Source organism: Maylandia zebra, linkage group LG9 (genome assembly GCF_041146795.1).
Source record: "Maylandia zebra isolate NMK-2024a linkage group LG9, Mzebra_GT3a, whole genome shotgun sequence".
Lineage (NCBI taxonomy): Eukaryota > Metazoa > Chordata > Actinopteri > Cichliformes > Cichlidae > Maylandia > Maylandia zebra.
The window spans coordinates 20863889-20889544 of record NC_135175.1 but is presented as its reverse complement, the minus strand read 5'-3'; the positions used below and the strand labels follow the sequence as shown (position 1 = coordinate 20889544).

Sequence of the window (25656 nt, the reverse complement as noted above, 5' to 3'; positions counted from 1 at the left end):
CTTCCCAACCCCCTGAGCCACGGTCGCCCCGAGAAGAGAGATATTGTATGCATGCTGGGAAATATTTGTTCCATCATCTAGTAAGACCAAAAATAAGAAGTAATTTCTTTTTTCTTTCTCTTTTTTTAAAATTTATTTTAAAATGTTTTACGATGTTGCAATCATTTGCTTAATTCTGAATGATAACCGCGCTAAAAAAAAAAAGATAATTTCCCCCTATATCTTTGTCAACATCGCAGATACCTCAAATTTAGTTTGCATCCATACAATTTGTTTTACCCACAATGCACAGCTATGCTAGCGGCTCTGTAGCACAGCACAGAGGCTGCGAGCGGAAAAAACAACAACAACAGGCTACTTTACGAAGGCAGCTGCATGGATAGCGTAAACAACCAAAGCAACAACGACGACCAGGATTTCACATGCAGTGATATTTCCTCAAACCAAAATGCTCCTTAGCCTTAGAATGTGAGTACTCTGGGATCTTAAGTGTTTTCCACCACCCGAAGTGACATTAACCCGCTCCTTTAAGTGAAAACTGGTTGAAAGCTAGCGGGCTAGCACGCTAGCTTCCTGCATCTCTATGTTTGAGCGTCTTCCGGCAGCAGTGGCGGCAGCAGCAGTGCCATGAACAGTGGACTCCCACCTTCAGCTGCTCCGCTCGGGGGTGCCGGGATACCCAATGTCAAGGTGAAGTTTTGTCGATACTACGCAAAAGACAAAACCTGCTTTTATGGAGATGAGTGTCAGTTCTTGCATGAGGATCCGTCCTTGGCGAGTTTGCCGCTGCACGGCGGCGGCGGCAGCCCTGTCCCGTTGTCCATGGCCGGGGGTGGTGGGACGCCAGCGGGGTATTCCCTTGGCGGCTCCGCGGCGGGCTGCCCGGGCGGTGGGGGCACCGGCGTGCCCAAGAAGAGTGAAACATTGGGGCCTGCGAGTACGTCTCTGGAGGGGCAGCTGTTAACCAGTGAGTACAAATGACTGTAAACCAAGGCCTCGTGCAGGGTGACTGACTGTGACTTTACTTTCGGGCCTCACGGAGCTTTGTTAAAATTTTGCCCGAGGATTCACTGAGGCCTCTCAGCGCCAAAACAACGTGGTTTACTTTTACTTGCCAGACATTAGCAAAACAGCCCAGCGTGCAACTAGCATATATCGCGCTCTTTAACTGTCGCCTCACAAGTTTTGACTACACGTTGTGTTACCAGTATCTTAAAAACACAAAACATGAGCCATGCTGCTGTAGCCGAGGAGGCCTGTTGTGTTGTGTGACAGCTGTGAGTGGGCAGAAATCCGCGTCCCACTAACGTTAGCTCCTGCAGCTAATAGCCAGCTAGCGTTAGCTAAACTATGTTTAAACTGACCACTTTAACTTATTCTACCTGTTTGGGTTTCTCCTCCAAAAAAGGAGAAATGAGTGTTTTTATCAGCACTTTGCATTTTCTTCTTCACTTAACTTAAAGTGAAGTTTAGTGTTGTTCTCCAAGTTGAGTCTTTTCTAACACTAGCCTACCTACGCTAACGGTTTAGTAGGCATTGTTTTTGTGTGTTGTGTTTTTGTGTTTAAGTAGCATGCACTTTGCAGTCGTGCATTAAAAGCTGCCCTGGAAGTATTACTAAAAAAGTTTGCTGGTGGTAGCTATCACCTTGGGTCAAGCTTCAGCTGCGGCTCACTGTTTACATGCTTTCAAACTGTGATTGGCTGAAGACGCGCTCACTTGTGCACACATTAGCATGAGTGCATTACATTTTGGACTGTGTAAGCAATTATCTCTAACTGATATGGTCTGGTTGCAGTCCTAATCTGCAAAACTCTGCTTTTATTGTCATCTACAGTCCCAGGGATGGAAGGCGCAACCCTGAGCGATGCCAATCTTACCAACTCTTACTTCAGCAGCAGCTTTATTGGGGTCAATGGATTTGGAAGTCCAGCAGAGCCTAAATACTCAATGATGCAGGTACAAGAGGGACGCTGTAGGTCTGTCACAGTAAATGTACAGTTAAACGAACTGAAAATGAATATATGCGTGTTTTGTTTTGCTATGTTAGGAATACAATGCCTATGAAATTCTGAGTTGATGGTATACCAGTTACATTTCTGTATTGAGTTTGTTGTTATTGCCCTTTCTTTTTTTACAGGGAAACATAAAAACAGCTTCACAATAAACCAAAGTCTTCAAGTTCTTCATCACTCCAACTTTGAACATTTAGCTACTGTGAAATCGATGTGACACAATAGGTTAACGTCAGCCACTGCCATCATTAAGTTTCGTCTTTTGCTGTTGGGAGTCATCGAGGCATTTACTGGCGGGTATATCGCTACATCCCCAGTCAGTGGTTTTCACATGTACGTGACTGGCAACATGGTTATGTTAGGGTTGAACCTTATTTCTTTTCTTTCTTTCTTTCTTTTTGTGCCGTATGCAATAACTTTACTAGTAGACAATGCCCTCAGGCATGCTTTTGAAAGTTCAGATGCTGCTAACGATCTAAACTTGACTCTGCAGGTAGACTGCGTTGCTTTTTGGCCAGTGTTTAATGTCATTGAGCTGCCTCTCCAGTGAGTCTCTCATCTTGCTTTTAGACCAGCTCTGAATCCTTTGTCTTGGACTGTGGCTAGTGATGGTAGTCCTTGTTCAGCTCTCTGGGAGATCTGTTGTGAGCTTGAGGGCCACTCAAACCAGAACCTGGAGCCAGGTGAAGAGCTGGTTCACGTGCTCCTATTTCAAGCTGACAGAATGCTACAGAGCAAAACAAAGAGTGACGTGACCAGCCCAAAGCAGTGAAGTTGGACTATATCCAAAACCCTGGCCTCATGAAAGAGGCAGCTGAATTTGTAGATTAGTTATTAATTTGACACCAACTACTTTGGAACTAAAACATTTATAGGTTTAATACCAGCAGCTCCAACCTACCACCACAAAAAAAAGTTTTAGGTTTTTGAAAGCATAATTGGAGACTAAGGCCCTGCAGTTAAATTATTTTATGGTACTTCGTTGTATTTTGATGAACATAATTGGACAGCAGGGTGCTTTTTGTAACACATCTCCTCTGGATGCTGCTCTCCTTAGCGAATGACTACCAGCAGCAGCTCTCCCAGTCTTCTCAATGATGGTGCCAAGAACTTCAGCCACAGCACTCATGGTAAGCTGTATTGAGATATCTTTGGGGCACTAGCTGACACTCATCCACTGAAGTTTGGAAGGGGCCTTCAACACTTTGTGCTTTGCAGATCCAGTGAACTCCCCGACGTCCTCACTGTTCAGTGATTTTGGTGCTCTTAGCATTTCCCAAAGGAGAAAGGTGAGCGTACAAACATTGGGTCATAGCATTAAAGTTCTTTAAGGGTTCAGGATTACATTTTTATATAAGGAAGTACTTGAAGCCAAGATGAGTTAATTTGCCTCCAACAAGACTGATAGACGACTTTTAATTTTTCCATTGTTTTCATTTGTGTTGGCAGGCTCCTAACCCGGCAGCGAGTGAATTCATCCCTAAGGGAGCTCCACGTATGGCCAATATGGCTCAGTCCACTGTCCAGGCCTTCCCCTCACCTCTCTTTGCACATCCTGGTCTCAGCAGCTCCACAGCTGCTGCACTGGCTCCAGGTGTGGGTTTTTTGAGAACTACCCTCTACCCAAACACTTTCTGTTGGGCTCAATTTTGTTTTTCATCTTTAGAAATTGTAATACTTGAGTTCGTGAGGGATTTCCCTCATATATTACTGTGAAATTAAATCTTTTCCTAAGAAACGTTTCTCATGTTCTGTCTCCTTTTTCAGGAATGTCGTTGTCTGCGGGATCTTCTCCTCTTCACTCCCCTAAAATTACACCACACACCTCACCTGCTCCCCGTCGACGCAGTCACACCCCAAACCCTGCCAATTACATGGTGCCCACCACCGCGTCTGACCAGGGTGCACACATTATCCAGAAAGAGACTGTAGGGGGGACGACCTACTTTTACACAGACAACACCCCGGCACCAATGGCTGGGATGGTACGGATACACTGTGCATTCAGTCACTTTAAACACAACAAAATGAATATCACTTAAATCAGTCTGCATTTTTAAGTTTTGATATAAATATGAGTTATTTAATAGGCTTCATTGAGATGTAAATTCATGGCCTAATAGGGACTGTAATTTGGTTTGTTTTTTGTTTTTTTTGTTTTTTATGACATCACAAGAGTTTCATTCTCTCGCATTCATTTGCATAGCTGCCTGAAAACAATATTTGTATGATCAGACTGGTTTCCATTTCTCAATAAATAGGAAGCTGTATTTTCTTTTTTCTGGTTGTTGCAGGTGTTTCCTACCTACCATATCTATCCCCCCACGGCGCCACATGTGGCTTATATGCAGCCGAAAGCCAATGCCCCGTCCTTCTTCATGGCTGATGAGCTTCGACAGGTATTGTCCTTGTTGACCAAACATTCCCCTTCTCTTCTCTGGAGCTTTATAACTGATGTCTTCTCCACTTGTTTCTTCTTCAGGAGTTGATAAACAGACATCTAATAACCATGGCCCAAATTGACCACTCAGAAAATCCAGGTAGAGCATCTACATTGTTGACATTATAAGGGATGCTTGTGACAACTGACCTTAAACATGCGCTTATAAAACTAAATGGCTGTTTCAGTGTTCTATTTTCTATATTTACATGTAAACAAACTAGCACTAGTGCTCATTGCAAGTCTGATGTAGAGTTATTCTGTCCTGTTAGTGTGCAATATGTTGGTTGTGGGCTCTGTGGGTATGTGTGTGTGTGTGTGTTGCTAAGATTGCAACTACCACAAACACAGCACGTCAGCAGTGCTGTGGAGCAACAGACAGCTTTTCAGTGTCTTCCTTAAGGCACGTGTTGGAAAGTCTGGCTCAGATTCAGTTTTAAAATAACTCAGGCTAGTAAGCCGTCATTTTTTGTTAATAGTTAACTCACTGGAGATGATGCCACACACGTTGCTTTTGATCACAAATCCTTGAGCTTTTGTAATAGAGTGAATGTCCGTTTCAGGCTCAGTCTTGTTTTACTTTTGGTTTCTGTCACGCTCCTACTTCACCTTCTTCAGGGACTTTTTTAAAAATTCTGCTGTGACTGGTTTTCACAATTATTCGAGATAGTTTACCGTCTGGGGAAAAGCTCTTGGTCACTAACAGGGAAAACAAGATTTCTGATTGTTTTGCAAACAAGCTTTTTGTACCACAGGAATATGAACTTTACAGTAAATTAAACCAAAAATCTTGTTTGTTGCCACTAGGGTTGGGCGATTGGACGAATATATCGACTATAGGTTGAGCCCATCGGCGATCGTTTTAACGAGGGCGATTTATTTATTTGCCCATGAACAAGTTTTCTAATAAGGATTTAGCTAATAGAAGCAGCCAACAGAAAAAATAATAATAGCGCTGTTTTAACAGCACCCTCTTTCATCTGCGAGCAAATGCACCCTCCTCAGAGCGCGCCCAAATGCACCCTCCTCAGAGCGCGCCCAAATGCTTGTCGATGGAGCTGCAGAAGCTGGTGATAGCCTAGCATACTAATTCGGATGGTGGACACGTACATGCTCATGTAAGTTAGTCGTGTTTGAGTACTTTGCTCGCACTATACGACTGCACAAGCGGCACACCACTTTGGTTACATCCTTAGGTTTACCGCTCTCATCCCAAATTGGTGACTTTATATATATTTTTTGTGCTGTCAGCGTTAATGTGCGGTCATCACGACTAACGGGATTAACAATTAACCCATCTGGAGCGCAGACTGAGTCAAAATCCTTGAAATGTCTCTGTCAACGCATTTTGGACAGTTTGTCCAAAGTTCATTCTGCGCTCCAGACGGGTTGAGCGCGTTAAAATTTTTAATCGTGATGATTGAATTAACACTGCGTTAACGCTGACAGCCCTAATCTTTTTTGGAAATTAGTTTGTCCATCTTTGGACTTCTATCTTGTAAATGCGCAAATCAGTCTGTGCATGATTATATTGCTCCGCCTATCAAAAAGTGAATATATCACCCATTGTCGATTATTGGACTAAGGATTGTCGGTTGGAACATTTTTACATATCGCTCAACCCTAGTTGCCACTTACATTTTAAATCTTTACTTTTTGTGCAGTATGTGGTGTTTTTTCTCTCTCTAAAAATGCCTGTTTTTGGTAGATGTACCATCTGAGGTGGACAGCTATCACAGCCTGTTTCCCCTCGAGCCCCTTCCCCCACCAAACCGCATGCAGAAGACCAGCAACTTCAGCTACATCACCTCGTGCTACAAGGCAGTGAATAGCAAAGATGACTTACCGTACTGCCTGAGGAGGATACATGGTAAGAAATGTGGCCATCATATGCATTTTTCTCAGATGCCACACACCATGTCAGATAATCCTAAGAGTTGATTCACCCTCCCAATAGCCCAGTTTAATAAGCGAAAGAAGCTGTTCCAGCATTTCTAATATTGTAATGTTGTATTGTAATGCCTGAGCCTGGTTCTGCCAGAGGTTTCTTCCTGTTAAAAGGGAGTTTTCCTTCCCACTGTCGCCAAAGTGCTTGCTCATTGGGGGTCATATGTTTGTTGGGTTTTTTCTCTGTTTGTATTATTGTGGGGTCTCCTTTACAATATAAAGTGCCTTGAGGTAACTGTTGTTGTGATTTGGCGCTATATAAATAAAATTGAGTTGAATTTAATTAAATGCTTTCATGGGTGCACTGCAGCTCTAAACTTTCAATACATTACTTGGGGGGAGCTGCGACTCAGTCTGACAGAACAGATTTTTATCTCGTAAGCTCTGTAACGTTTACTTAATGTCCAGTTGAGTTCATGTTAGAATAGAACATTCAATACCTGAGTGTTTCTGTAACAACAGGCTTTCTAATCTTGTCTACTACATTTTGCCAATGTCCAGACCAGAGAGGTATACCCCACGAAAGTTTGAATATAGCTCAAACTTGTGTGTGTGTGTGTGTGTGTGTGTGTGTGTGTGTGTGTGTGTGTGTGTGTGTGTGTGTGTGTGTGTGTGTGTGTGTGTGTGTGTGTGTGTGTGTGTGTGTGTGTGTGTGTGTGTGTGTGTGTGTGTGTGTGTGTGTGTGTGTGTGAGCAAGCTGGTTTGACAAAACCGAAACTCCCAGTCGGACAGTGGTTATCAGCTGTCTCTGTTAAGACGGCTTTCTGTGTCAGGCTCTGTTTTGTTTACATAAAAGGGAAGTTTCACATATCATCTGACACTTCTTCACAAAATAATCCCTATGAGTACCGCCTACTCCAATAAGAAGCATGTAAGATGAATATGATGATGATAGAGACCATATCAGCATTAACAGTAGAAATCAACACTGCTGGAAATAAGACAAGAGACGAATGCTATAGAAAATAATGTTAATATTGGGATTTAACTCACAGAGCAATAATTAATTAATGAATTTGATCAAATTATTTTAATGCCAAGGACGTTCTGAAACTTTAAACTCCATAGATTTAAACATGAAATGTTACCTTCCCACAGCCTAATAAAGGAGTTGTGGAAATTGCTTTAGTTTTATAGCAGATAAAACTGAATATTAATTTTATTGACTTGCATCGTGTGTGTGTGTGTGTGTGTGTGTGTGTGTGTGTGTGTGTGTGTGTGTGTGTGTGTGTGTTTTATGAGCTGCAATCCCAATCTAACATAAAATGAATGTCTTATAAATAATTCATATTTTTAATATGCAAAGGTTTCCGCCTCGTTAACACAAAGTGCATGATGCTGGTGGACATGTGGAAGAAGGTTCAGCACTCAAACACTGTAACATTGAGAGAGGTCTTCACCACCAAGGCCTTTGGAGACCACTGTGAGTGTAATCAGCTGTATTTGAACAGAAATTTTATATAGCTACATGATTTTAGACTTGCATTTTATCTGGTTACATAACTATATTTTATACTAAATTGGCTCAATGTTTTCTCACGCTTTTGTCTTCTTCCCCAGCTTTGGTGTTCTCGTATGATTTCCATGCAGGTGCAGAAACCATGTTCAGCAGACACTTTAATGACCCAGCAGCAGACTCGTACTTCACCAAAAGGAAATGGGGTATGCTGACTGTCCCTCCCTTCCTCGTCCTTTGCTACGAATAGGCCTAGCATCACCTCACACGCCTTTCTGCACTCCCTCCCCTTCACACATTTCGACTCTGTTTACTTGTTTGATAATGAGGTCATCGGCCCAAGTCTATTTGAGTGCATGCTTTCATGATTGCATTGCATGCAGTTGTGCTCATGCCATGCTTATAGGTATGTAGGTAGATGGGTTAGATTGTGCAAACAAATAATACATGATGTTTTTAAGAAATTCAAAGTGTCTAAAAATATGTTTTGGAGAGGGTTTTTTTGTGTTTTTTGAAGTCTTGTTTGGTAGCCTAAGCTGACGGTTGGCAAGCATGGGTCTTTGTGATAGACACACGGGGACTTGGAGGAAACTGTGGCTGAAACTGATCCTAAGGCAGGTGCTGTTAAATAGCCTGTATACAGGAATGACAGACAGAGGAAGCAGAGGCATTCAGACCTTGGTCTTTGTGTCATCCATTCCAAACACTGATAAGAAACCACAACAAATGAGATGTATATACAAGCACGTGTGTGTATATAACAAGTGTCTCTCAGATGCCTTTGCACACGGGTACATGATGATTATACACCGAAATACCAGATAATGTCATCTGAAGCCATTTCATCCTGGAATGGTCTTTAGTGAAACAAACAGGTTCCTTATTCTCACATGTTGCATTGTGGTTTGATTGTGTTGTACACACCCTAACGCTCTACTGCCTGACTTACATTACCCAATGCGAGTGGTTCACATTGGTTGTAAAACTTGCAGGGGGATTACGAGAAAGAAGTGAGTACTGCCCCGATAATAAACACGATTTCTAGAAACGGTAAGCGGTCTTGCCTTATGAGACGCTTGTTCAAACTGACTGAAACGAGTATTTTGATGAGTAAGAATTTCATTAGCGGTTCTCAGTGATGTAGTGAACTCGTCAGTTTTACGTAAAGTAGGCTTCCACAGTTAATCACATTTTAATCTCGGTCACAACTTTGGCTTCCCACAATTAAATGACCATAATTGACTGATATTAAAATTGCGTGCTACATCAATAGAACGCAAAGTAAGAGCAAATCCAAGTGCTCCTTAATCGTCTCCCATGACCCTAACAGCATGTGCTAGTCACAGCTGTTCCCTGCATCCGGTTGCTTGAAGTTTCCGGGATGCAGTCTGGCCCAGGAAAACTTTGTTAAAAGATCAATATAAGATGTAACAGGCCGTTTCAAAACAAAAATCAAATGTCAGGACTGGAAATACTTTGGCTTCAGTGCAAGTGATTTTTAAACAAGAATAAATCCTATGCAAAGCATACGGAGTTGTCTGCACCACAAAGCAACACAGCTAACTTACTCGGCTGTCTGAAAATAAACTGCTGACTAAATGCATGAAGGCCGGAAAGAAGCCTGTACAGCGCATCAGGGTCTCCATCAGCTCACAAAACCACACTGAAATCTCCAATGCCAATAACATTTGATGTGTGTCCACCAAACACATACATAACGAAGGCTTCAGAAAAGTTGTGGATGACTTTATCCTCCTGCGCAATTTTTCCAAATTGGTAAAACCTGCGCACAATGCAAAACCTCACAGGGATCTCACAGCTGTTGAGTGCTTTACAACTAGTTTAATGTGCATCCAACAGATGCACATTAAATGAATGAATGAATGGAATGAATTCCTTCATATTTTGTTTTTAGAAAATGCAATTAAGTCACTTCTTAACTGCAAACAAAGTTGCAACTAGAAAAATTTGCATTTCCTGCGAAAATGCAGTGTGGATGCCTTAACGGCTGAAAATATCTGCTGAAAAAAGCTGAAAAAGTTGAAACAAAAAAAAAAAAAAAAAAGATGCCCTGAGCAGGATTCGAACCTGGCCCTCCTGATCAAAGGGCAGCTATTTAGCTCACTGAGCCAAACACTTTCTCACAAAGAAAAGGTGGAGAGATTGACAATTGTGCTAGCAGAATTTGGGCAAAAAAAAAGGGGTGAAAATTCTGCTGAAAAGAGTTCCATCAGCAGAATTTCTGCTGAAAAGAGGTGAATGAGCAGAATTCTGCTCAAAAGAGTTTTTTTCTGAAAACAGCAGAAAAAACTGAAAATTTTGCTGAAAAGAGTTGAATGAGCAGAATTCTGCTGAAAAGAGGTTTTTGCTGAAAAAGAGCTGATAAAGTTTGGATTTGTGCTGAAAAGGGGTTAAAAAAACTGAAAATTTTGCTGAAAAGGGGTGAATAAAATGAAATTTGTGTTGAAAAGAGTTTAAAAAAAGTTTAACTGTTAAGTGAAAGAAATGTTGCCATAAGCTGGATTTGAACCCAGGCCTCCCAGTCTGAGAACGGATGCTTATCTCACTGAGGTAAAGCACAGCTCAGCCCATCATGCAAAATCAGTGACCACATTGATAATGTGTTCCATTCATTTCAATGGTCAAAAGTCATAACACACATCAGCAGAAATAGCAGAATTTTTTAAAGTTTAAACATAGCATTTCTGCTAAAACTTAGTATTTATACTAAATAATATTTTTTTCCTGCCAAATCATAGCATTTGTGCTGGAACACAGAAAGTTCCACCAAATCATACAATTTGTACTAAAACATTATTTATGATTTAGCAGAAACATTGGGACTTGGTAGAAATACTATGATTTACATGAAATACTTTGACTTAGCAGAAGTACTACAATCTAGGAAAAAAGTACTAAAGCATAGCAGAAATTCTATCATTGAGCAGAATTACTAGGATTTAGAAGAAATACTAAGATTTGGCACAAACACTGATGTGGCTCAAGAACCTTTATTGTGCAGTTATACTATGATTTGGAAGAAATACTATACTTTGGCACAAATACTATGATTTGGAAGAAATACTATGTTTTAGCACAAATACTATGATTTGGCTCAAATACTATAACTATCCTCGGTCAGAAGGAGAGGCTGACATCCAGGGATTAGATTACCACAGGTGGAGTTTATTGCGGTCAGATGGATGGTACAGGGAGGTATGGCATACAGTAGGAGGATGTGGAGAGGTGATATGGTGTGGTTTCTATGATTAAGAACAGGGTATGCATTACAACATGCATACAGATTAAAGATTAAGAAAACTGGTAACAAATTCCTCCACTACAAATCAGTCTGATGCCACTTTTTACAGGGTTCCCGTTTACTAAGGCACTACCCAAAAGGCGCCACAAGAGGGCACTCCAACACAAGAGATGACCTATTTACACTGATGCACTTAGTAAACAGCCCTTACTTAGCCACTACATAATACAGTGATATTACAGTATATAAATTCACACGAATACTATGATTTGGCAGAAATACTATGACTGAGTAGTAATACTATAACATAACAGATTTCCTAAAAAAAACTATTAAATTGCAGTAATTCTATGACTTGGCAGAGATACTACGTTTTAGCACAAATACTATAACAACGCAGAAATACTATGACTTAGTAGTAATACTATAACATAACAGTTCAATGTTCTTGCACAAATACCACAATATGGCAGAAATACTATGTTTTAGCACAAATACTGTGATTTGGTATAAATACTATGATTTGGCACACATACTATATTCCGCAGATACACTATAACATAACAGATATGCTACAACTTAGTAGTAATACTATAACATAACAGAATTATTATTTGGGCACAAATACCACGATTTGGCAAAAATACTATGATTGGGTACAAATACCATGATTTGGCAATAATACTGCATTTTAACACAACTACTGAGATTTAATTGAAATACTATGATTTAGAAGAAATACTATTACTCCATACAAATACGATACTTTGGGACAAATACTATGTTTTGGTTCTAATACTATGATGTGCAACAAATACTATGATTTGGCACAAGTACTATGATTTAGTACAAATACTATGATTTGGCAGAAATACTATGACTTAGTAGTAATACTATAACATAACAGATTTCCTAAAAAAAAACTATGAAATTGCATTAATTCTATGACTTGGCAGAGATACTACGTTTTAGCACAAATACTATAACAACGCAGAAATACTATGACTTAGTAGTAATACTATAACATAACAGTTCAATGTTCTTGCACAAATACCACAATATGGCAGAAATACTATGTTTTAGCAAAAATACTGTGATTTGGTGTAAATACTACGATTTGGCACACATACTATATTCCGCAGATACACTATAACATAACAGATATTCTACGACTTAGTAGTAATACTATAACATAACAGAATTATTAATTGGGCACAAATACCACGATTTGGCAAAAATACTATGATTGGGTACAAATACTATGATTTGGCAATAATACTGCATTTTAACACAACTAGTGAGATTTGATTGAAATACTATGATTTAGAAGAAATACTATTACTCCATACAAATACGATGCTTTGGGACAAATACTATGTTTTGGTTCCAATACTATGATGTTCAACAAATACTATGATTTGGCACAAGTACTATGATTTAGTACAAATACTATGATTTGGCAGAAATACTATGCCTTAGTAGTAATACTATGACATAAAAGATATACTATGGTTTTGCAGACATACTATGATTTTGCACAAATACCATGATTTGGCACAAATGCTATGATTTAGCAGAAATACTATGATTGGGTACAAATACTATGATTTGGCAATAATACTGCGTTTTAACAACAACTACTGAGATTTGATTGAAATACTATGATTTAGAAGAAATACTATGACTCCATACAAATACGAGGCTTTGGCACAAATACTGTGATTTGGCAGAAATACTATGACTTAGTAGTAATACTATAACATAACAGATTTCCTAAAAAAAACTATGAAATTGCAGTAATTCTATGACTTGGCAGAGATACTACGTTTTAGTACAAATACTATAACAATGCAGAAATACTATGACTTAGTAGTAATACTATAACATAACAGTTCAATGTTCTTGCACAAATACCACAATATGGCAGAAATACTATGTTTTACCACAAATACTGTGATTTGGTATAAATACTGCGATTTGGCACACATACTATGATTTGGCAGAAATACTATGCCTTAGTAGTAATACTATAACATAAGAGATATACTATGGTTTTGCAGACATACTATGTTTTTGCACAAATACCATGATTTGGCACAAATGCTATGATTTAGCAGAAATACTATGATTGGGTATAAATACTATGATTGGGCAGAAGTACCATGTTTCAGTACAAATACTATGATTTGGCAGGAATACTCTGGTTTAGCAGAAATACTCTGATTTAGCAGAAGTACTATCTTTTGGTAGAAATTCCTGCTAAAAGGTACTATTTCTGCGTTTTAGCAGAAATACTGTAATTTGGCATAAATACTATAATTTGGGATAAATACTATGATTTGGCACATATAATATATTCAGCACATATATTATAAAATAACAGAAATATTTGGCCCCAAAACCATGATTTTGCACAAATACCATGATTTTGCAAAAATACTATGAATTGGCAGAAATACTATGATTTAGCAGAAATACTATGATTTGGCAAAAGTACTTAGATATAGTAGAAGTACTTTGCTTTAGCAGAAATACTATGATTGAGGAGTAATACCTAAACATAGGAGAAATATTGATACACAGACACACATACACAGACAGTAAAGGGAACAGGAGCTGTGGAGAGTCTGGGCTTGGTATATGTAGGTCAGTTAAATTAGCTGCACCTGCTGTAGTCAGCCCTTACACACACAGACACAGAGAGAGGTGTGAGTTTTCTTCAGTGTATTTCTGACATTCAGGATTCCCCTCGAACAAATGGCCATAATTTCCTAACCGTAGAGGCTAGAACGGTCATTCAGGCATCGTTTTATTCAGAAGAGATGGGGGAATCTTCAGGTCTTCATAATTCAGAGATAAAACATAAATTCTTAAAGATATATGACTTGTAATACACTGTAACTGAGTAGAGGCGAAGCAAAAACTGCCTTGACTTGCGCTCAAACAACCTTTGGTAACTCTAAATCTATATGGAGCATCAAAATCATTCTTTCACCGTAAGAAACAGCAGGCTTTGGTGAACAGTCATGGAAATTTTCAGGGCTCTGTGGAAATCCATCAAAAAGATATAACGAGAGAAAAAAGTGGTTCATTTCCAGAGATTGAAATCTGATGAAATCTGAGCGAGGGACAAATTTCCTACCCTCAAACAAGTCCAACTCATTTCAGAACGGTAATAGGTGAGAAAGAAATTCTTGAATTGTGAGCGTCAGGAGTGTCTGAACATATACGGGGACAAGCCTCATGTCTTAACTTCGCTTCGTTAAGGAGATATGACAATTTGAAAATGCCTCTCATTAGAGAAATCCAGCGGTGATTTTGAACAAACTCTCCATTGAGTTTATATGGAGAGTTTTCTGACTTTGTGTTACTCTGAGGAGATTTGCAAAATATCTATGAGTCCCACAACAATGATAGTGACATTTTCTGAAAGCCAGCAAAAATACCTACGTTTTGGTGTATAATTTGTGGGGCTTGAGTGGAAATTGAGCGAGTAGCAAGAAGTTGTTTGGACATGAAGAGAAAATTCAAACAGTTTCACTGTCCCCTCTGAGTTAATTGCATAGCAACCATAGCAACGCATGTATTTTCTGAAAAATCACAATTTTGCAACTGAAAACTCAAAGAGGGATAAGATTAAAACGGTAGAAGATCTGAAAAAGCTGAATCATACAGGAATAGCCAAATCATTTGAGAACATTTTAAAGTTTGAATGAAGTTTCTAGGTGAAAGTATGAGGCAGTAGTTAAGTTTCAAAGACAAGAAAGTTTTAGCAGAATTGTGGAAGTTTCCCATTCATTTCAATGGGACAAATTAAAGGAAAAAAGTGTAATATTTTAAAAAGTATAATAGTAATAAACACCAAAAGTCATAGCCGGCATTAGCAGAAAGAGCAGAACAGTTTAGAGTTTGAACGGTGAAAATAGCACAAAAATTGTGGAAGTAGATCCACGGCAAAAAGTGTACGGAAACACCCGGAATAATAATAAAGAAGAAAGAGAAACAGGATCTCAATAGTGTGGATGCCTATTAAGGCATCCACACAATTAACAGGAATGCAGCATAGTGTAAAAGTAAAGATACAGTAAACAATATGTCATTGAGCTTCTTGATTTTATCAGGAATTTTTAGTTGTTTTCTGAGTCTGCACTGTCGCTGAGCTTGTTAATCTACACACTGAAGTTCATGCGTTTTTACTCATATCAGACCTCTAAGAAACAGCTTGTCATGAAGATAAGGTTACTGAGGAAGTAGTCTGAGGTTTAGTTCATAAGTAATGTAAAACCTCACACCACTTTTGTGCAATAAAACTTTTTTCTCATGTGCAGGACAACATGAACCCCCTCCACCACGGCAGCACGCGGGTCTTCTCCCAGAATCCCTCATCTGGGCATACATCGTCCAGCTCAGCTCAGCCCTGCGCACCATCCACACGGCGGGCCTGGCCTGCCGTGTGATGGACCCCAGCAAAATTCTCATCACTGGCAAGACCAGGTATACACGCTATTCAAGTGTCTAAGCACATATTTCATTGTTCAGTATGGATATAAGAATCATAGCCTGTCTCTTATAACCATAAATGTCCATGTGTGAAAGAACATGAATTTATTGTTAAGCTCAGAGATGAAACTATGACTTAAGTGTAAAAAAAAAAAAAAAAAAATCTATTAAAAGCAAAAGAATATTTTCATTCAGCGCTTACGTTTTTCATAACAACGCTACTGTGCATGCACAACAAACGTGTATGTTACCTAATGCCTAATGCGCTAATCTTTGTAGGTTACGGGTGAACTGTGTTGGGGTGTTTGATGTCTTAACATTTGACAACAGTCAGACCAATCATCTTGCCCTTATGCCACAGTACCAGGTACTTTATCAGCTTCATGTGAAATTATTTTATTTTAGTACTGTCGTTCTGTTTTACTTCAAAAGCTGAGGAAGTGTGGTTAAAGTTTATTTTTGTGTCGTTTTTGTAGCAAGCAGATCTCGTGTCACTGGGCAAGGTTGTGCTGGCTTTGGCATGCAACTCCCTGGCTGGCATACAAAGGGAGAACCTGCAGAAGGCCATGGAGCTGGTGTCTATCAACTACTCTTCAGACCTCAAGAACCTCATTCTGTAAGGGGGTGGTGGTGTGATGTTACCCAGTTTGGGAGGGGGGACTAAAATGCCTGCACTTAATACCTGTTTTGGGTTATCACTGGTATCTGTAGCTTGGAGGAATCTTCAGTTTACTTCCCTGTTTTTTGGTGGTAGAGTGGCTAAGGTGATGGCAACCAGACCTAAATTAATAAAATGAAAAGTAAACAAGTCAGTTAACATTGTCCACCTAATTTATCTGTATTAGTCTAGCTTGGTGTGAGAGTCCAAAGGCTGCTACATACTGCTGTTATTTCCTTTGTATGTTCCTTATTTTACTGCCTGTTACACATGTCGCGTGTCAGTGTAGCTGACAAACTCATGCGATGTGAAACAATATTAATGGACGTGGCGGTAAACGCATTGGTTTTATCGTAAGTGCAATAAAGGCTTCTGTACATGTATTGCAACAAACACAACCACATTGAGACTGAACAAAAAAGTGTTGTCAACTCATTCTGACCACAATCCGTGGTTTAACTTAAACTATTTCAAAAACACAAATAAAAGCTGTCCGTGGGGCAAGAAGGGACTACTGAGCCTTTACTGTTAGCTTCCTCTATGTTATGTTAGCTCTACCACGAGCAATCAATGCACTTCTGCTGACAGGTATTGTAGCAATACCTGTCAGCAACTTTGGAGTCGTGTCAAACTTCTGTAGGATTAATTGTAATCGGAAATGATTAGAACATTTAAAAAAAAATCTTGACCTAGGATTCAAATAGTCAGATTTTATGCATTTCTCAGTGTCTGTGTTAGTCCTATGCAGTGTTTCTGTTATCTGAAAGACGTTTATCTTTATGAAAAAAGAAAAAAAGACGAGGTCTTCAGCACCTAAACATGCAATCATGCGATTCGTGTATTGAATAAGTAAGAAGAGCTGAGAAAAATATCTGCAGGGACTTTCAGTCAGTGTGACCTTTTTGTGGTGGTGTGAAGCTAAATAACCTTTGAAGTTTAACGGCCATTGACTTATCAGATCTGCGTCCTGTAAATGAAGTGAGAGTTGACCTCTTAATAGAACTGATGCTTTTATACTTCAGTAAATTGTGACATGCAGTATACTCAGGCTACTGTCACAGGTGGCATAATAACATGTCAGCTGAGTTTTCACTTAATTTTGTCTGCGTATAGATGAAATTAACCAAAACTTAGCATATAAGAGAAAGCTGGAATCTGATTGGTTAGTAGCGTTTGATCTTCTAATTGAAGCACTCACACTTGTGCTGTTTAAGGTTTTAGCAGTGTTTTATACCTTTTTGTCCACGGCTTGCACCTTATACTTAATGGTGAAGAAGAAAATGCCAGTGTGTAAAGAAACCGCCTTCTTGTGAGTGCAGTGGCGCCTGACCTGAACTCGCACGAAGGTAAATTGTTGCTGTGTTTTGCAGGTATCTGCTGACCGAACAGTCTCGCCTGCGCAGCGTCAATGACATCATGCCGATGATTGGAGCCAGATTCTACACACAACTGGATGCGTCGCAGATGAGGAATGACGTCATTGAGGAGGATCTGGCCAAGGTATGATGAAGGTTATGTTGAATACACAGAGAAGGTCTGAACAGAAAACGTGTCTGTAACATGAATCAGCCATATTGTTTACTCCATGTGCGGTGGATAAAAGGGGGTATTACCTTGGTTAGCAAATAGGGAAGTTGTGTGTGTGTGTGTGTGTGTGTGTGTGTGTGTGTGTGTGTGTGTGTGCACGCACAGGATGTTGTACAGTATATTGTGGACTTGTTGGAGCATCGATGTGTGAAACGCCCAACCCGACCCCATCTCAGTCTTTTTCTTTCGGTCAGGCCCCAGCTTCCTCTTCCGGCCTTGTCTCCGTGCTGACACGCCAAGTGAAGTAGCTTGTGGGGTTTTGTTTTTTTTGTTTGTTTTGTGTTTTGTTTTTTTTGTTTTTTAAACCTCCTAGCTGCAGACCCTGTTTACTATCTATTCTGAGTAGGTGTTATGAAAACAGAGTTCTTTAAATTTGAGTGATGTCAGTAATGTTTCATGAGAACACAAATGGTTCTCAGTAGTATGAGTTTTTTAGTCCAAACTCAGCTAATGACAGTATGTAGATGAAGCTGAATGCATGCCTGCGTGTGTAAAAATAGCAGTAGCCCCCTGCGTTTTCCTGGTCACTCTTATATTGTTGAAGAAAAGCTTTATTTGAAAGTTAAAAGTTAAAAGTTTCATGTAAACCATTTTGAGTTTGTGGTTGCATCATTGTAACAGTGCTGCTGTGTTAAGTTACAGGTTGTTGTTGTTTCAGCCATGATGCTGCTTTTAAAGACACTCGTTAATCTTTAATTTAGATTCTAATTTGGTCATTTTGCCAAGAAGCACTCATTGTTTTGTTTTCTTGTGATGTAGATGTAGTAATACAAATACAGCTGGTATCTATCACTGGTACCCATGCTTGATATTTTTAGCCATCTGGAACACATCAGATTGAATGATTTTGAGGTAGACAAAGGAAATCTCATGTTTGGCTCTGCTTGCAGCTGTAACTGTTCATCAGATAGGGAGAGGGTTAACAAAATGAAACAGACACTGTTCAGTCAACTCCAGAGACCCCCCCCCCCCCCCCCCCCCCGCCCCCCTCCAAACAATGTATCCGTAGCAGTATGTTTACAGTAAACGGTATGTAATTTAAACACTATGGTTATTTGCTAACGATACAAAGAGGAGATTTGAAATGTTTTTCTCCTAAACTGTATGAACTGTGTGAATTAATTGCCAGCAGGATCTTTTAACAGAAGCTTGGACAGAGCATTGTTTGCACCTCATTCTTTTAACAGGTCCCTGTAAGCTTTTCATTTGCCTCAACCTCATTCTTTCACAGTATTTCAGTTTGTAATACCTCAGTGGTAAAAGGATGGGTGAATTGCCGTCAACCCGCTGGGCGGGCGAGCGGTTTGGACAGCTAAGTTTATGAATCCGATAACTGGACAGCCAGTCAGCGCAGGAGCTTCAGATTCATACCATAGGTGCATCTACTTAAATTTCTTGGATGTTTGAATCTCAGTAACTTGAATCTCAAGCTCAGAGTAAGTTTTCTGAAAATCTTGTGACTGCGATAACTTGAGAACAAGCGGACGTGCAATTTTGAACAGGTGCACAGGTGTGTCTACTAGAAGGCTGAGGGGGTAGCACTGGTGGTTGTTTTTATTTTTTGTAAATTAACGCTTTTAAGTGCGACAGACCTGAACTGCAGTCAGCCCTGATTTAGGCTTCTGCAGTGAATGTCTGTAGAAGCTATGATGTAGCCAGCGTAAGTGGCTGGCATTTATGCTTGTGTAGCTGCTTTGTGTGTTAATTACAATGTGATTGTGTCCCGGTTGTTTACATGTGGTGCCAGCCGATGGAAAGAAATACAGTTCCTGGGACGTTTGTTTGTTTGTTTATTTTTTTGTCCCTCTAGTTTTTCCTCTTCTTTGTTCATTCCCTCGCATCCATTCTGATCATTTGCTGACATTTGTGAGTTCTTATATTATTATTTTGATTACTATCCCTTCTACTGAGACAGACGCGTAATGTGGTTTGGCATTGCCTTACTGAAAAAACTGCCCCATAAACCTATACATGTCATTTGGTATTGGTAGTATCGTCACAGATGTGCAAGTTACCCGTCTTGTGCAATAATGCAGCTCCACACAGTCATGAAGACTTTGCTCTAATGGCAGGCAAATTCAGCCTGAAGAACTCAGCATCTGTGATTTGCAGAAAGAATGTCTAATGTTGATTAGCCAGGCCACAGTAGAGGTAAACACTTCACTTCAGAGAAGACAGCAGCGTTTCTGGATCTTGTTATTACAAGTTCTTCCATTTGCATGGTTTTCCGCTTTCCTTTTTAGTCAGTGTGGCCTGAGTGGTGTTGAGCCTCGATATTTGCATGTGTCTGCATTTGCTGAATTTTTAAAATTATTTATATACTAGACCAATCTCTGACCAAATCCCCAAATTCTTGTTTCTCAGCATCACAGTGAGAAAAACCACAGTTTTTCACAGACTTTTTTAAAAGACTATTGACTATTATTAACTCATTTTTTTTTAAGCGGCATGAAACTATTCCGGTCTTTGTCCCCAACATCATCGAAACTTGTTGCTGGTATCAAATTCCAAAACGGCAAATATTTATTATGAATCAGTTCCTTAGTTTCGGCGTTTTGGATGTTCTCATTTTCATTTTTAAACTCTATATATAGTTCAAATAGATCGTTGCATTCTGTTTTTATTTCCTTTTAGGTTTATTGGATCCTGAAAAAGTTTATTTTTTTGTTAGTGTTAGTAGTAGTTTTCTTCTGATTCAGTTAGTGGACACAGAAGCTAGTCTGAAAATACTGTTACAGAAAAATGAATCCTGAATACATTTTCAAATGAGCCGAAATGATTGGCCAGTTGATTTTCAGTAATTGTCGCTTTGTCCAACAGTGAAGATACAGTTGACAGGGTGAGACAGAGGAAGAAGAGAAAGGAGAGGCAGGAATTAATTATATCTGCAGACATGAAGGTGAGCTGTAATTTGCTGCAGTGCAGTAATCTGTCATGGAGTGAGCAACATCACGTTTTCAACAACTTTAGGTGCAGATTTAAAGTTACAGTACGCGTTGGTGAAGAGTGTCTAGCATTCTTGGGCTTGGACACGATGTGAGAGTGTAAACAAGCTGTTTTTCAGAGGAAAGGTGTGAATTTTGGGACACTCAAGCATTCACTGGCATACCATTAGCTTATAACCATCTGTTGTTGTTTAGCTGGCCTGTTGTCAGCTATCCAGAGATGAGAGGGTCCCACGTGTAATCTGCTGCCAATAAGTAACTGCGACAATATCTGGAATAAACAAGCATGTTTATGCCTGTTTTTGTTCATTTGTGCAGTTCAGGAGATAAGGGATGAGGTGGAAATGAGGGAGGATGTAACAAGAAGGAGATTATTAAAATATACATGTACAAGTGTTAAAAGAGATGTTCGTGCGTGTGTGTTTTTTTTTTTTGTTTTTTTTTTTTTTTTGGGGGGGGGGGGTGTTTAAAGCTATACTACATGTATCGCCAGTCTCTAGCCACAGACAAACAGGGAAATGGCGACGTCTATCTCAGCATGACATGACAGCATGGCAACTTCCACAAACTGGCACCTGCTCGCATTTATTTTTAATGGATTATTTAAGTTAAAGATGTTTATGAGAATGCATCACATAATTCCACCCTAATCAATGTATATTTATGAGTACATCATTCTTTTCTCTATTATGTGGATTAGGTTGGGTGGTTTTGATGTGTAGGAGCCATGATGTAGGTGTAATATTGGTTTACTTCTGTCTTGCACGTCTTTGATTTCAGAGAATTGTTTTTTGGGTTCACTTTCAGTCAGAGGGAAGTATCTTGTAGACCCCGTGAGAGAAAACGGAGCTCAGCACCATGTATGGGCAGAAAGTCAACAGCAGCGGTTTCAGTTTTTGGAAGCATTCCTTGCAGGGGGAACCTGAGCTTTTGATTTGAAATTGGTGTTTTATAAGAGAAAATCCCACTGGAATATATGTTTGTTTATTTATTTATCTCCCTGCCCCACCCATCAAATTTAAACCCCCTCTCATTTGGCCCATATTCATTGCACTTAACATCTGTACTCTGTTTACAGCTGCAGGAATGAAAATACAATTTAAAGCAGCATTCACTGCATGTTGGTAATGAGTGGGGAATTTTACTGCCTGCTATCGCCACTAGTGGCAGAGTATTTTTCTCCTCTGGTGTTGCTTTCAACGTTGCTTCTTTCAACTGAAAGAAAAATGAAAATTTCTGGTGCAGACAAATAAAATTGGCCCCCCTGTTTTGTTTTGTTTTTTCTGCAGGAGGTGCAAAATGGCCGACTCTTTCGCCTGCTGGCCAAGCTGGGCACCATAAATGAACGTCCAGAGTAAGTACCACTTGTTGAACATTGCATCATAGTGTGTGATTTATTTCTGTTACAACTGCATAGTCTTGTGTTGTGCCAATCAGATTCCAAAAGGACCCAACGTGGTCAGAAACAGGCGACCGGTACCTGTTGAAGCTTTTCCGGGACCACCTGTTTCACCAGGTGACAGAAGCGGGGACGCCCTGGATTGACCTCAGCCACATCGTCTCCTGCCTCAACAAAGTCAGGGAGCTTTCTTTTTTTGGTCTCTTTTAATACTTTTGTTTTTAAATAAGCAGATATTTGATAAGTTGTGCACTTCGTGGAACTATTTAATGTGTACAAGTTAGGCAAACATGCACAGCAGCCCAATTTTCTGTTAATGCTTCAATAGCATAGGCTAAAATCGCACATCAGTGTGCCCAGTGACTGCAAATGGAAGTTAAAAAAAAGATTAACATGTTTTACAGTGTAGCGATTTTCCAAATTTCAGTTCCAAAACACTGAATTATACAGTATGTCAGTCCGAACCAGCACCATACATGTGTAGATCCTTTTTAACCACCAGCTTAACTTCCTTGTCAAGCTGTCACCGTTTTTCTTAACACTTTAGTTCCTCTTTTCACTTCATTAGCCTGAATCTAATTAAAGCTGTGACTTTTCGCAGTTACAGCCTTTTCATTTGAGTAAACTGTTGTATGAATAGCTGCACTCACTGTTAAATTTGTGTCAGATAGTCTTATCCTGTTATCGGTGCACCCACATGACCTTGTGACTTGCAAAAGCGATCCCAACTGATTGTCAAAACAGTTGCTTTTCTCATAAGAATGAATTGCTTTTGTATGCTAACTGTAGCAAAACAGAAAACAACACTTACAAAATATACTTTTTTTTAAAAAGTTCTGTTTCTTGTGTTCATTTAGCTGGACGCAGGCGTTCCTGAGAAGATCAGCCTGGTGTCTCGGGACGAGAAAAGTGTCCTGGTTGTGACCTACTCGGACCTGAAGCGCTGCTTTGACAGTACCTTCCAGGAGCTGCAGGCCGCTGCATCCGGCTCTCTGTAGCGCCGCTTTCAGGCCCGGAAGGGTGGAGTTGCCGGGACCTGGAGCACATTTTTGCACTACAGTGGAGGACCAGGCTCAAAGAGATGACATCAGCATGGCAAAGGCAGCAGGGCAGGGCTTCGTGAACCTCAGTCACATACACTGACCCTGTCCACCAGGAAGGCTTTTCTAAAATGTAACTTTTCTTTTTTAGTTTTCTTAAACCCCACAGCTGAAAGTTTAAAAACAAAAGGAGGAAAACAAAAGTTTAAGGACAAACATGGAAGCTGTGACGAACACATATGATGACATTTTTTTAAGATTTGGGGAACAAAGTGAGACACAAAACATGACGTTTTGAACTTTTCCTGCTTTTATTGTTTGTTTCTACAGCTGGGGTTTATTTTTCTGAGGAGGATGCACTAAGATTTTAATTTTTTTGTCAAGTTTTGTTATTTTTATGAATATGTGTGAGTGGCCTACAGGGTGAACAGAGAGCTAAAATCACACATGGACATAAATTACCAGAGCAGACTCGGAATTGAAACAAAAACAAAAAAAAAAGAAATCTAGCTTTCTACTGACTGCATCTTTCTTCCGGTTGGAGACCACACCCCTTCATTCTGAAGCACTTGGAGACGGGAGACACCACTCAAGGCTTTCATTGGAGTTGGACAGCTAACTAGCTTTAGCCTTGGTTGATGGTTCCCTTTTGACAAAAGGAAATAAAACCACTTGGGTAGGGCGGGAAGGGTTTGTAAAACTGGAAAACAAATAAGGTTTTCAGACATTTTGGTTCAGGAGATTATGGAATTTGGATTCATTTGCAGTGGGGTGGCATGGAATGGGATTTGGGATTGGGTGGGTGGAGACTTGTGGTGTCTATGGGCACTCAGGAAGAGGTGTCTTCTCCTGGGGTAGTGTGAGATGGGGTGGGGTGGGGATGCGTGGTTTCTGTTGGCACTGAGGAAGGGGTGTCTTCTCCTGTTGCCGTCTACCAAGTGTTTGTTTCATATGCAGCAACCACCTTTGGTCAATGGACATGGTCGTGGCATCTACCGCTCAAGGAAGGGTCATTTTGGCTGTGCTACCCAACACCTGGGTGTAGCCCATGGGTGGGGCTTCTGTTGAGGTGGAGCCATAGCTGCCTCTTTGTGGAATGTCCTTATTTGGTCCCACACCTATCTTCTCACCTCTAATGTCCCTTATATATGTCTCTTTCTTACTGTTCCCTCTTTTTCCATCCCTTTTATCCCAAACTTCACCTCCCCTCAGGGGGTCTGGGCCCCTCTACTTTTGAGAAAAAGCAATGCTTTTGTGACTTTTTCCCAGCTGTTTTTTTTTCTTTGCTCAGTTGTTGTGCAGGAATGCATGATGGGAAATTGGGAGGGCTGTCAAGTTTTCTTTTTTTGCTTTTTTTTTTTTTTTATTCTGTGGACCAATTCCAGCAGGGGTTTAGGTAAATGGGAAGGGGATGGAGGGCGAAGGAGGATACAAACAGGGCACCACCTGTAATTTGTTTTATTTGCGTGTTTATTTTTTTTAAGATCATGAAATACAAACGTGCTGGAGACACAGCAGCAGCGCTGGCTGCTGCACTCACTTGGATGACTTGGCTTTCTCTCAGGATGACGAACAGCTGGATGGGCCCAATGATTGAATGTGTCTGGCTGTCATTGGCTGCCCCTTGTCCAGTCATATAGATGAGCTACAGTGGAGTGGGCGGGACGTCTTCAGATGGCGGTTTTAGGAAGTTAATGTAAGTTTAAGACATTGTGGGGGGGGATTTCATGTTGCCCTGAAGCACAGATCTACTTTTGGTTCATTTAACATTCAGACATTGTTCATTTACCTTCAATTACCCAGAAAACAACAAGCTAAGTTCTGCCAAGCTACAATTGCTGATTCGTCCGATTCAGATTTTTCATAGAAACATTTAAATGTTACAAACACGAGACTTTAAAGTGACAAAGACTCTAACACACAGTCGACACAGTTGAATCATGATGATAGAGGTCAAAATCAAGTAAACTGTCCCAGATGCAGTCGACTTATGTGAGCTTTTCAGTGCGGTCTGTTCTTGGGGGCAACAACAAACCTTCAGGGTGCTGGCTGTGTTAGATCATGTACTACTTCCTCTGTTTTAGTAAATGAGAAAAAAAATGAACCGACAAAACTTATCTGGTGAATGTGGTGCTTTAGGAAACCCTTTGAAACAAACTTGCACACATTTTGAAAAACACACACGCCCCTCCTGACTCGGCCTGTGTAACGTCAGTGCTCATATCACTATATTCCACATGATAACACACACTCCGGTTAATATTAGTGATGACCTTCTCCTCTTCCCCAACATCAACACACCTACAATCACCATCTTAGTATGTTTTAAGCCCCTCTTGTGTTCTTGTCTCAAATTTTTGCAATATTTGTGTGTACAGCAGTATTTTAATAAAGAATACCAAAACTGA

At 40.0% G+C, this 25656-nt stretch overlaps 1 protein-coding gene across 3 annotated transcripts; it reads left to right on the top strand.

Annotated features, from left to right (window-relative positions):
• The first annotated feature begins 16 nt into the window (after positions 1-16).
• pan3 (poly(A) specific ribonuclease subunit PAN3) lies at positions 17-25656 on the top strand. Of its 3 annotated transcripts, none has more exons than XM_076888147.1 (18): positions 17-99; positions 1837-1958; positions 3072-3144; positions 3233-3303; positions 3464-3608; positions 3782-3999; positions 4309-4413; positions 4497-4554; positions 6163-6324; positions 7708-7824; positions 7962-8063; positions 15448-15613; positions 15899-15986; positions 16096-16235; positions 17648-17777; positions 22099-22163; positions 22247-22385; positions 23066-25656. In XM_076888147.1, exons 1-18 carry the CDS (start codon positions 48-50, stop codon positions 23204-23206), a joined length of 2094 nt encoding a protein of 697 aa, XP_076744262.1. In that variant the 5' UTR covers positions 17-47; the 3' UTR covers positions 23207-25656. The 3 variants fall into 3 exon arrangements, with proteins under 3 accessions (XP_076744262.1, XP_004546731.1, XP_014269661.1); XM_004546674.6 differs by lacking the exon at positions 17-99 and adding an exon at positions 278-967; XM_014414175.4 differs by lacking the exons at positions 17-99; positions 1837-1958 and adding an exon at positions 1971-2347.

Excerpts from the sequence above, each read along its gene's own strand:
- pan3 (XM_004546674.6), top strand. The coding sequence starts at position 628 with ATGAACAGTGGACTCCCACCTTCAGCTGCTCCGCTCGGGGGTGCCGGG. Across the intron at positions 6,325-7,707 it reads CTGCCTGAGGAGGATACATG|GTTTCCGCCTCGTTAACACA; the intron begins GTAAGAAATGTG and ends TAATATGCAAAG. Across the intron at positions 15,614-15,898 it reads CTCATCACTGGCAAGACCAG|GTTACGGGTGAACTGTGTTG; the intron begins GTATACACGCTA and ends TAATCTTTGTAG.